Source organism: Rosa chinensis, chromosome 5 (genome assembly GCF_002994745.2).
Source record: "Rosa chinensis cultivar Old Blush chromosome 5, RchiOBHm-V2, whole genome shotgun sequence".
NCBI classification, from domain to species: domain Eukaryota; kingdom Viridiplantae; phylum Streptophyta; class Magnoliopsida; order Rosales; family Rosaceae; genus Rosa; species Rosa chinensis.
In genome coordinates, this window is record NC_037092.1 from 59,605,533 (window position 1) to 59,618,955 (window position 13,423).

General features: G+C 37.7%; 1 protein-coding gene across 1 annotated transcript; it reads right to left on the bottom strand.

Annotated features, from left to right (window-relative positions):
- Nucleotides 1-425: 425 nt before the first annotated feature.
- On the bottom strand, nucleotides 426-6,267 carry LOC112164950 (glycerophosphodiester phosphodiesterase GDPDL3). The gene is made up of 9 exons (XM_024301316.2): nucleotides 5,991-6,267; nucleotides 5,024-5,317; nucleotides 4,105-4,220; nucleotides 3,469-3,970; nucleotides 3,085-3,123; nucleotides 2,661-2,945; nucleotides 1,990-2,132; nucleotides 1,127-1,610; nucleotides 426-1,013 (listed from the first exon to the last, which is right to left on the bottom strand). The coding sequence occupies exons 1-9, from the start codon at nucleotides 6,088-6,090 to the stop codon at nucleotides 718-720; spliced, it is 2,259 nt and encodes a 752-aa protein (XP_024157084.1). The 5' UTR covers nucleotides 6,091-6,267; the 3' UTR covers nucleotides 426-717.
- Nucleotides 6,268-13,423: the final 7,156 nt, after the last annotated feature.

The window sequence follows — 13,423 nt, forward strand, 5'->3', positions numbered from 1 at the left end:
TTAGTTGTTGTACATTATTATTATTATTATATATTTATAACATTATCAGTGATTTTTCTACTAAAAAAAAAAAAAAGGTAAGCAAAAATTGGTTTACTAATATTGGAGCCACCCCAAATATTTGGAATTGACCACATACTGGTGCACTAAAGTTGAGATGATCAACTGTTTAGTTGCAATCGATTGTTTCTTGTTCAATTGGATCAAACGCGGACAGAGCTCCCAATTGGTGCTGAAATGTTCCATTGTTCCTGGTCTAATCGGACTCGGCCTCGGAATGTCTAAAGAAAATAGGTTCTGACAAAAAGAGAGAATTAGCAGAAGGCATTGAAGTGAGCTATGGGTTCATGGCAAGGTTTCGTAGCAGACAAGCTGCTTGGAGGGTTGCAGTTTCCTGTTCTTCAAAATTGGTAACAACCAGAGACTTAAATAGACCGACTCTTTTATAATCATTGAATAAGAAACAAAGAATAAAAACAAAACATAAAAAAATGGTGCATACAATAATAAACATAACAACCTCTAATGTACGTAGTTTCATATCCTGTATCCTTAATTTACGAGGGGAAAGAATGAACATTACCTACAACACCGGTTCAGTAACAAGTTTGAAAAATAAAAAATGGATTAGCCGGTGTTCATTCAGCAAAATGCTCCACGCGAGAGCAATGAGATGGGAAAATTACAAGACCACTACTGACTGAATGCTTCACAATTTCAGATAAGAAAAAGAGTGGCAACTAGCATAGCCAGAGTTGAGAGAAAGAAGCACGCAGCAGTCTTAGGCTGCCCGTTTGGCCGTGGTGGTGGTACTGTCGATCCACCAGCTGGCCCAGGAGCTAAGGCCGTTTCGGCGGATGGCAAAGGCGGCTCAACCACATCACTCTCTGTCAGGGCTGGATTTGGGGCCTCAGCAGGTGGCAAGTAAGCAGGAGAAATAACTTGTATCAGACTGCCTGGCAGAACAGGGCTCATGTAGGTAGGTGTCTCTTTATAACTTAAACACCGGTTTCCTGCAACAATTAAGCACCAAAATATCAGTCAAGTTAAGTGGTACACTTAAATAGCTCTAATGTATCCATTATTCGTACCCAAAGAGAGAATTGTATAACAAATGCACACTCACTTTTGTATCTAGCAGCTGTTTTGGGAAAGCCTGTGATAACACCATCAACTTCGGCCCCCATCACAAATGAATTGATCTCCACGGATGCATCTGAGAAGAAGTCCCATGCTTGAGATACAAACTCATTGCTGAAGAGTTCAACATAAACAGGTAGTTTAAATCCATGAAACTTCTTTACAACATTGGTTGCTCCACTGACGAATAACTGATTTTCTGGAAAGACAGAGGCCTTGTTAATGACCACAGCATCAGCAAATTTCTTGATGTCCTGAACAGTTTTATCAGGGGCATCACCAATGTCCTCTTCAATCTTGTAAACAAGTTTATACTTGCTTTTCTCCTTAAATTTCATCAGAACAGAACTATTGCTGGACTGAATCATGACATCTAGGGCTGTCTGATTACCAAAACCAGCGTTCTTCAATTCAGTCATGACTGCATCTGTTACACGTAGTCCCTGCTTCTCTACAAGATATGCCGCATGCTGAAAGTAAACAGTAGAAAATGTCATCATTAGTAATGTAGTAGAAGAAGTACGTTTTGAATCAGGGCGTGAATAAACAACAAAAAACATTACATTTGACCACTGTGAGATGCAAAATATTCAGTATCAGTCATTTTTTTAAAACAAATTTAAACAAATGACTTCCATATTTGCAACCCAAGTCAACAAGATCCCCAAGCCCATTTTCATCTTGCAAGGAAAGATGTGCAGGAAGGAGAAAGAGAATAAAATAACATGGTAATGGCAGACATTGTGAAAGTTTATCTGGGCTCACAATTTGGAAAGATAGTCCAAATAGCTTTTAACAATGAAAGCGCATGCTAAACCAGTCGGTGAAACTTTGGAAAAAAATACTAACCTCTATGCCAATTAAGACACCTAATAGAGAACTTGAATTCTTTGCCAAGGTCAAAAATTCAGATAGTTTCAAGTAAGTGCCAGCATTCTTGAATCTTGGATTCCTGAGCAACTTGTAATTTTTCTCTGGGCTTGATATAGTTGCTACAGTTAAAATAATAAAAAGCATCAATACAAGGATATCAAATAATTGGCCCAGATAAGAGTTCTTGTTTATTCTATGGGGGGTACACTGCTAGAATATGCAATTACTTGGCCACATAACTTGTAAGAGCAACATAAATGTTGTCTGTATGTATATATGTATAATATATATAAATCTTGAAGAGGGTCTCTCTACATGGCATACAAGTTGTTAGGTATGTTCTTTCTCACAGGGCCATAACATGTCAATCAAGTGTTACTAGTTATGTGTGAAATTGAAACAACAGTGCATACAGTGAAGATATACAAGGATACTAATTACCTGTGTAAACTATAGAAAAGAAGGCACAAAAGTTCTAAAATTTTCTGTAACTACTTCAAAGAAAAAAGAGGCACAAAATTTTATCTCCAGATCTCAACAAAATTAGTGGATTTATGTTCTAAGTACGGAATCTCTTCAAACGTAAAGAGTTCTATGCTTTATGAAGAGATAAATATATAGAAGTAAGAGATTCAATTTCAACTTACATTGTAGTGTTTTGATCTGATCCCATGTCAGGCTAAAGGTATATATTCCACTGCCAACCTTAATTTCTGGAACATTCATTGTGTAGCTGCTAAAGCTTGATTGAGCAACTGCTGTGCTATCAATAAGATTTATAGAGCTCGAGCAAAATGGTATCCCGTCCTTGGACATTTGGACGTTACAATCGAGTACATCTACACCATCTGCAATTGCATGCATATACGCCAAGTCAGTACAGCCAGGGTAGTCTCCGCTATCTCCGTCTTTCGAGATAACCAAAGGTGTATCTGCAGCATGAGAAGAATGAAAGGAATTCATTAGAAACAATGCAAGAATTGCACGTCAGTAAACTATACAGACAAGCAACCTCATTCAGCACAAAAAGATCCAAATTTTAGACTCAAGCACAAAAAAACAATGACATACCTTTTACTGAAGCATTCTTTTCTGGGTGAGCATAACAATCTGCACTAGTTAAGAGAAACGATCATCATTAAACAGGAAATTAATGTTTATTCAGAAATTAATGCTCGCATTGTAATAAGCAGCATAATTTTGACTCTTAAGTTTGGTCTGCATATATTTCCTTCGGATGTTTTAAAATGAAACCAAGTAGAAAAATTTTGTTCATACTGGAACCTTTGTTGATTTTGTCAAACACATATATAACTCCTATGCTGCATCAAAAATCCTAATTCTTTTAAAAGGAATAATCAGTATGTTAAAGTGAAGTAACCATTCAAGCAATACTAAAATTTATAAAAATAACACACTATTTAGCCCAACACACACCAGGAAGAAATAAGTTACCTATGACTGCTGATGGAGTTAGGGGAAAGTCAGACAGCACACCGTCAACACTGAAATCGCCGTTGTCGAAGAATGACAGGTATTCAGAAACTGGATCATAACTGTAATTGAAGGGGAATGGCACGTCATTATACAAACCTGACACAAATACTGTTAGCCCTGCTTTATGAGCATCCGAAACAATGGTAGTGTGAGGTTCTAAATAATTGTCCACAGTGACAGGCCATATGTAAGTTTTAGGAACTATAATTCCAGAGGCAAATGTCTTGATATATGTGAGATTCTTCAATAGAGAACCGTAAGTCTGGTTTGTCGAAGGCTCAATCTCAGCTCCCTCAGGAAACTTAAAGATCAACTTTGTTGTGCTTGGACTAACACGTGCTTTAATACTTTTCAGGAAATTCACCTCTGGTGATGAGATAAAATTGACAACCACTTTCTTTGATACAGAAAGCACATAGTTTCTCATACTCAAGTTGTGTTGCGTGAAGAATATATTCTTCTGCAAAGGCATCAGAAAAGTAGAGGTTGCTTCAGATAATAGTTGACAAAAATAGTTTTACAAATCTAAAGAAATAGACTACAGGAAAAAATGCACAAGTTTTAAGACAAGAGGACCTATAGTCTACCAGTTACCTCAATATTCAACCATAAGCCTGGTGGTCTGAATTGCGCAACCACATCTTCTACGGTGAGAATTGGGTACATATTGCCATCAAACTTGTTGGATCGTGAATATACTCCCTGAGTAACTGTTTGGGTAACAAGAAATCAGTCAGCAACTGTGGACTATGCTACAACCAAAAATGCAGCAATTACAGTAATTAACTAATAACTGCTGCATAATACACCTAAAGCATGGCCAAAAGTGCTTCATGTATAGCAATCAGATAATGTGCCCATTTCATAATCCATATATCAAAGTGATCACAACAATCTTAGAGTTATTCAATAATTATGAAAACAGAATATGTTAGAAAATGCCTCATAAAGATCAATTGTATCACATGAAACAAGAGCAAACTTCAAGCATTTTTTCTTTTTTAGCAATGAGCAAACTTCATTTAAATGTACTAAAATCTTTTCAAAGACCAACACTGCAAGGTTCTGAAATGCCAAAGAAAAACATGATACATAGGAACATAGCCAGCTAATTTCGCTTTTGAAAAATTGAAATAAAATAAAAACCATAACCAGCTTATAGTATCTGCCTGGATTAGGTTGAGAAAGTGTACTAAAAAACAATTAGTGTACTTAAACATAGGCAGTCCCTCATGAGGATAAGAGAGAAACAACATGTTGGACTTGGCAGAAGCCTCTGAATCATTTGCGAAATGAGGAAGAACAGCATATGACTTGAAAAGAAGAAAGCTTGTCTAAAAAAAAAAATGAAACATGAAAAGGAGCACATCCTGTGAAATCAATAATCAAATTTTAAGAAAAATATAATCGTATTCTTGTCCAATGAGTTCAAATAAAATGTCCGTGTGAGAACAGTTTCAGTCAACTACACTCATGAAATTAAGCCAAAAAAAAAAAAAAAACCTTCACTCACCAATAACATTTGCAAGGTCTTTGAGAGTATAGTCAATGCTAAACCACCCTTTAGTCGGAACTCCATCAACCGGGTAAGTATTTTCCTTCTTTGGAAACAAATCAACAACATTCGAATTGTTATTCAGCAGCAAATCTGGAAAGCAAATTCCAGCTGCATCCTTTGTTAGTTGGACATCACAATATAATACCACATCTGGTACACTAGTGATCATTGCCAAATTGTAAGCTATAGAACTGAAACCAGGAAAGAGTCCTGAAAAGCCCCCTCGTGCTATGACCAAAGGCGGATCTCCTGCAAACCAACTCAACCACGTTAGCTACACTAAACATACGGGAACAAAAAAAAAAAAAAAAAAAAATTGTATCATGCAAAAATTGAACTAAAGCTGTGAGCGCCAAGTTGGGCACAACAATAAATTCCAAATATATATCTTCATTTCCATCCACTCCCATATTCTGCAAACTTTCAAGAAATGGCTGTTTCTGGAATTTTACAATTAAAACGGTTTGCGAAAACTATCCGAAAAACTAACCGTAGAAGATCGTATACCAATTTCAGTCTCTCTGGCTATAAAAAGCAAGCGAATTAAAGTTAGTCCAGAAAGCAAGTTGTTAAGGTCTTCCTCCTTTTAAGTAATGAGTAATTTGCAAGCTCTATTATTCCCTATGCAAGAATATTAGTTAAAAGTAGTGAATTGCTTTTTATATAAACACCCTCCTTTCTATTCTTTCACAGTTTCTTAATTTGGAAAACCAATCCAACGAAATCGGAAACAATAAATTCAACTCAAATTTCCCGTTTCAAGTCTCTCCCCTCCATTTTCTTCACAATCAAGAGAGAACAAACTCAGCACTGAACAAAAATTTCAAGAATTAATTCAACAAAATAAATTATTCATACCAAGTCAGAACGAACACAGTACTGAAGCTCAAAGAGAAAGCAAATGAGATCATGGAGTTTTTACCTGTGAGTGTTTTCCATTGACTAGATCCCTGAGCAGAGACCAGAGCTACTGAGTAGAGAAGAGCAGCAAGTACGGTGACCGGAGCGCGTGAGTTCCACATTGCCGGAGAAGCCTCGCCGGCCGGTCTGTCAGCAGAGCTGGTAGTGGAGAAGATCGCGACGGCGTCGTTCGGAGTCGTCTCGGAAAATGTGTGAGATTTGCTGAGCAGAGGAGAGAGAGAGAGAGAGGAGTAGAAGAGAGTAGAAGAGCTTAATGAGCTCTGCACCTTTTTCAGGCTGGCTTTTCCGGTATTTCCATATTTATAATACGAAAATTTTAGTTTAAAAATAATTAGTATGTTTGGTCTGTGGGTATTTTAATTATTAATTAAATTTAAATTAAATTAAACCAAGTGTTTACATCAATGGAGAACCTGGTCGAAATACGCGCTTACACGTTGAAGGATTGAGCCGGCTTTGATAAGCCGAGCCGAGCCGAAGAGGGGTTTTGTCGGGACCAAGCGGTGCCATTTGCACTACTTAGCTTGCACGGCGCGGAGGAGAGTCAATGAGCGGGTCAACAGGCTGGAGGAAGCCGAGCCGAGCCGAAGCTGAAGCTGAGTTGTGTAGGGAGTAGGGTGCACCACCGATTTTGTGTGATTGGAAAACAGCTAGAGTGGGGGGGGGGGACCCACAACATGGGGATCACCAATTTCGTGACTGCTTGCGTGGCAGCCATTTTCGGATTCCCTGCCAGACCATCTCAAACCCACAACAAAACACGAGATCCTTTTTGGTTTTGTGCGTAGAACTACTTGAAGAGGCGTTGTCAATCGACTCCGTAAGTTCGAGTTCCGCTCGTGTGTTACGCTTGTTTTTGACTTTGTTCGTAAAAGGTACGAAATTAGTTTATGAGTATCAGTATTGAATGTGTAGTTCAAATTCGACTCATGTTATGCTCGTTTTTGTGAAGAAGAAAAAAAAAAAAAAAGAACTAAGTCACAATTCAATATTAAGCTCGATAGTTAATCAAACTTACTTTGAAATTTAGTTTATTTGGTTCATATAGCTCGCTTTGACTCACAAACCGCATTTGTTAATTTTTCTACAAATTTTTAGTTAAATATTCACTCCAAAAACGAGTCTTTTGTTTTAAGCTTTATAATTGAGGGATTTGATAGAAGATGGCCGTCGTCGACTTGTAAATTCCGTGAAGAAAAGAGAACAAACAAAACAACTCGTCATATCAAATTAAGAAGAAAGAAGCTTCCTAAAAAGGCCAAGAAAACAAGTTAGTATCACGACTGACTTTGTTAATCTTTGACAACTTCAGCTTCATCATACATAACAAGCTACAGCATCTTTGGTAATATGAACATGAACAAGTGGGAGGAGAGGGACCAAATAAAGGCCGCTTTAAAACAACTTTGCTTTTTCATTTTAGGGGTAATGGAAAGTGATGAAAGAAAAGAACAGGTTGTTGGATATGTGCTTCACTCTAAATAAAAAACTTTTTGATTTTCCTTCCCCGTGTAAACTAGTTCTTTAAATTATCAAAGATTTCATTATTGGTGAGCTGGCTACTCATTGGACTAAACTTAGGTATCTTCTACAATATCAGAAATTTCATTACTCATCATACTCACTCAAAGTTGTGTATGACCAATCCTTTCACCAACTTTATTTTTTTCATAACTTTGGAGCTTGTCAATTGAGAGTACACATTATAACCGACTACAAGCAAAGCACGCGGAAGATGAAAATCTCACTTTGAAATAGAGACACAACAATAACAATAGCTGGGGCTTGGATTACTCATAATAGTATAAGATCTTTTGAGATAAAATTTCACACCTTATTATTACCATGGTAGCTAAGTGGAATAAATGGGGAAACTTCTCGTAATATATAACACCAATATGTACATTTTGAGATAAAATCTCACACCCTATTGTTACAAAGACAGTTAAGTGACGGAGCTAGAATATTGATATTATGTAATACCAGTAGAGGTGGGTGATATTGCATTTCATTGTACAACACAGGGGACGTGACAAAAAAAAAAAACATTCCCTGAGTAATTTTGCTACTTTCTTGAATTAAGCATAACCAGAAAAACACATGCACATCCTGACATGAAAAAGAAGAAGACTCTGAGTCGACGGGCTGGTCCATGACATGCACTTTATGCAACAGAAGAGGTCACATACCCCTCAATTATTTACGCGTAAAATCAATTGAGATGTAAGTTGTTTAAAATTTATCGAAAGCAAAAAGCGAAAAAGAGAATTGAGAAAAAGATTCAAAGTTTCAAACTCTAACAAATACTGTTTAAATCAAATCAAGTCTTCAAACCAATTGAAGTAGAGCAAAAGAGCGCAATTCTTTCCTTAGGGTTAGATGAAACATAGACAACTGTCCATGATTGTGCAATTTATACATATACTAACTTATTTTGTTATTTTGCTAGAAGTTAATCTAAAATTTTCCAAGAGGGAAGCACAAGTCAAAAACAAGAACAGTGATTTGGTTTCTTTATATTATATGGTTCTTATTGTTAATAAAATAGATATTCAATCTCTAATTGCATGCTATCAATAATATCTACAAATTAACATAGAGATATAATACGATAGGTTTTAATTGAGCAGGAGGGTTGTATAGCACCAAGCCAATCTGGCTTCACATGGAAATGAGAATTAATAATGAAAACGCAGAGCCCTGGTTCAGCAGAAATGATTGACCATCATATTTTAACTATCAACAAAATTTGGGGAATCTTGAAGAGAGAGAAAAATGACTTGCTCCAGCATTTTTTTTCTTTCTAGATGACAATTTTCTCTAGAAATATTCTTTAGGGATGTATAAAAAATAGTCGAGCTGGAGGAGGTTTTTCCAAATCAAGATTGTGTTATCAGGTATATCTTATGATAATATCTAACTTTATGTCTGTAGACACAAGAAATTTAATGAAAATAAAATTCATTAAATAAATCGGTCAATCTTTGAAATTTTGACTAAACAGACTTAGTTAGCACATGAGTCCTACAAAAGGTGCATGTGGCTCATACGTCACCAAAATTATGTGAGCTTCGAGGATGACGCATGTCAAAATACGAGTGATCTATCGATTGAATAACGCGGAAGCATCAATTGTGGAAGCGTCAATTTATCGCAAATTGATTGTTGCTCGAGTTAAGCATTTAAAGCGGATCAATCGTATTAAACTGATTGATCTTGATGAAAATCAAGCATCAAATACAAATATCGATCAAATTAAATTGTTTGATTCTGATTGAAATCAAATATTACATACAAATATCAATCAGATTAAATTGTTTAATTCTGATTGAAATCAAGTAATAAATTCAAATATCAATTAAATTAAATTGTTGAATTCTGATTTTTTTTTTTAGGGCAACGGAAGACTGATCCATTGATATAAAATCATGACGACCTCACTCGGTCAAGCATGAAAGGTACAAACCACCCTTCATATTACAATGCATGCTCATCAAAAGACTGAAACTCAAAGAAGATCCAAAAAACTACAATCCAAAACGAAAACTACCAGCAAAAGCAAATAATGTAAAAAAAAACAAGAACCCTCCATCTCCTAGCGTATGACACCTCGTTGATCCCTTTGACGCCTAAGATCCTTGTGGTGTACGTCGCTAAGACCAAACAGGCACCATCACACCCTAGAAGACTTAGAGAACCATCTCCTACTCAGACTGGGAAGCATGCAAAGCCACTGCCCCCTCATGCCCACCATGCACAAGAGCCATGGGCTCCAAGCCTTCACAGATAGACGCCGCCACCTTGACCTTGTTTCTATGTCCCCGAGGCCTGCCCCTCTTCTTGTAGACCTTGGGCGGCGATGATACCTTCACCTCCACTAGACCATCAGAGGAAAATGCCAGCCCTAAATTTTCTGGTTGCAGAGTAGCCGGAACAAGAGCTAGACCATGCTTAGCCCGTTTACCCTCCTCAGAGTCCTCCTCCTCTCTAGGTCGTCGAACACCAACCACAGGAGCCACAGCAGTACCTTCAGAACCAGGCAAAGGCACCGGCGCCGGAAGAGGCCGAATCTGCACCTGTTTCTTCTTCAGCACGTTAGGCACCTTGAAAGTCGAAAGCATGGAAGGAGAAGGCTGGGAGTTAGCCCTAAACACAAGGGCGGGGATAGCCGGACCCGGTGCCTGCGGCAAGCCCTCCTCCACCACAGAAGCAGCCTCCACCTCATCCTCCCTAGGGCATCTCTGCCCACCATGATTCAGCAAGGCGCACATCCTGCACCGCCCCAGGAGCCTCTCACACTTGAACCGCAAAGTGAGAACATCAACAGGGGAAACCCTAACTCTGCGATCCAGGCGTACCGGGTCGTTTATGGACAAAGTGAGGCGAACCCGAGCTTCTCCACGACGCAGGGCCACACGGTCCACCTCCAAAACCTCTCCAATCGTTCCTCCCACCAGCCGGACTGTGGGTTCCGTCAAGATACCTGGTGAAATACCTTGGAGCTCAACCCAGATCCAAACAAAATCAAGCTTTACAGCCGGGATCTCTGAGAAACCATCATAATCATTCAACAAGATCATGGCACGTTGGAAGCCCCACGGACCTCCCTTCTTCACACGAGCAACATCACGTTCATGGATGAACGTAAACAGAAATCGGTCACCCCGGGGCTGGACCTCCACTGTCCCCGTTAGTCTCCACATAGATCTCACCGCACTCCGGAAAGAGTCCAACACCACCGCCCTATAGGTATTAAGTTTCCCCACCAGGTAAAAGTGACGAGCGAGGAATTCCTTCCCAGGAACCCTAAGGTTCCCCAAATCCACAGGTTCTTCACCCTCCCTGAGCGACAACTTGGTCGCTAGCCTGGCAGTCATGGAAGCAATAGCAGCAGCCATGAACCGATACGCCGCACAACTTTGAAAAAACTCAAAACCTAACCCTAGCAGAGCGAGAGAGATAGGGGGAGTAAAAGTCGCGGTATTACCCTCACTAGAATTGTTGAATTCTGATTGAAATCAAGTATTAAATTCAAATATCAATCAGATTAAATTGTTTAATTCTGATTGAAATCGAGCATTAAATCAAATCGAAATTGATTGACATATTCCTTAAATAAAATGTAATTAAATCAATCAGTTTTAATTGATTGATTTAATTACACAATTAAGGAATGTGATTAATGTTGTGTCATCAATGTCTTCCAAGTTGAGGGAGGCAACAACACTATGAATACCCCCTCTCAAATCAAGATGGGAGGACAATAGACGACAGACAGACGCAAGCAGACGGAAGAAACCTCTCCAAAGCTTAGAAGTCTCCCAAGCTCGTGAAGAACCATCAAGCTGCCAAATAGCCGGTCTCTTCACCTCACCAACTTCAGACAAACAAGGGAAATCACCTGCAAGCTCAGAAGTTGTCAAACTCGCGGAAAATCAACAAGCACGAAGCAAACGTGCTGATTCATCCGCCATCAAAACCATACTCGCCACGTGACATTGCTCGTGGTTCAAATATGATCAAGTTCAAGCCTCTGCAGCGCTTGATCATCTGTCGTCTTCAAGTCATCAACAAAACAAATAAGCTTCTACCAAGTTCTTCATCAAACTCGTGGAGAATCAACAAGCACCAAACACACGTGCCGGTTCGTCCCCTACCAAAGCCGAAGAACAATCACCACATGACACTACTCGTGGCCTAAATCCGATCAAGATAAAGCTTCTATAGCCCTTGGTCAATCATCTTCCTCAAATTGTCAACATAGCAAGAAGTTCACACTACAGCCGTTCGATTCAAGATCAAGTGCTCGCCACCCTTGGATCAACATCAACGTCGGAGATCGAATCAGAGGAGATTCTTGTGAAAGAGCATCTACAGAGATTGTAACCCCAAATTCATTAATAAAAAATATATTATTTTTGTACACGTATCCTTTTTTCATTCATTGTAGGATTTTCGTGTTTTCGTGTTTACAATGTTTTCTACGAATTGTTGTTTGATATTCGATTAGTCTTTACATTTCATTTCTCGTAAACTAATATAGTATTGAATTATGAAATAATGAGAGCATGTAAATTTTTTGTAGATATGAATTTAAAACATATCAAACAACAATTCGTCAGATATTTTAATTTGGGCAAAATACTGTTTAGTTCCTGTAGTTATAGGGTCTCAACGTTTCAGTCCCTGACGTTTCAATTTCACCGAAAACTCCCTAAACTCTTAAATTTCACTCAATTGGTCATTGCCGTCAACTTTCCATCAAAAACTCTGTCATTTTGCTTATGTGACACTCCTTCTACAGTAAAATGACTATTTTACCCTCACTGACAAAAAAAAATTCTTTTTTTTTTTTTTTGCTCTCTTTTCTCTTCTTCTTTTTTTTCAACTCTCTTTTCTTTTTTTCTTTTTTAATTTGTTCTTCTTCTTTTTTTAACTCTCTTTTCTTTCTTTTTTTTTTAACTCTTTTTTCTCAATTTTTTAATTTGTTCTCTTTTTTTTCCTACTATTTTTGTTAACTCTTTTTTCTAAACTTTCTTTTCTCTCTCTCTTTTTTTTGCCTACTTTTTTTTTTTTAACTCTCCTTTCTCTCTTTTCTCTTTCTTTTTTCTTTTTTTTTAACTCTCTTTTCTCTCTCTCTGTTTTTTTTTTTTATCTACTCTCTTTTCTTTTAACCTCTTCTTCTTCCCCTCTCTTGTCTCCATCCTCGTCTTCACTGCAAACCCAAGCTAAGAGTGCAGACTATTATGATCTTCCCACCACCATCTCGCAAGCCAAAACCTTGCCGGCCCGCCGCTCCGAACAAGTGCTGGCCATTCCACCATCCATCCATCATCTCTGTCATGCCAGCAAGCACCACCACCCCTCCCAATCAGCCTTTTTTTGCAGTTGTTTTAATATTTTATTAATATCTTATGAGATATCATGATGTAAATTTAATATTACTATAAAATTTTTAAAACATTTGAAATTAATAAACTGGTCGGATTAGCGGATTGGGTATCCGTTAATCCGGCGGATACGGATTTGGATCGAGTTATCAATGATCCACGGCGTTAACCAAGCAGGTTTGGATCGAATTTTTTTTTAAGTAAACGGATTTGGATTTAGGTTGATCCGATCCAAATTCGGTCCATTTACAGGTCTACTGAATAGGAGAGAGGTGGAAGAGGAAGAAGAGGTAAAAAGAAAAGAGAAAGAAATATAATAAAAAAAAAAGAGAGAACAAATATAAAAAATAAAAATAAAAGTTTAGAAAAAAGAGTTAACAAAAATAGTAGGAAAAAAAAAAGAGAGAACAAATTAAAAAAATTGAGAAAAAAGAGTTAAAAAAAAAGAGAAAAGAGAGTAAAAAATAAATAAAATAAGAACAAAAAAAAAATATAACTTTTTTTTGGTCAGTGAGGGTAAAATAGTCATTTTACTGTAGAATAA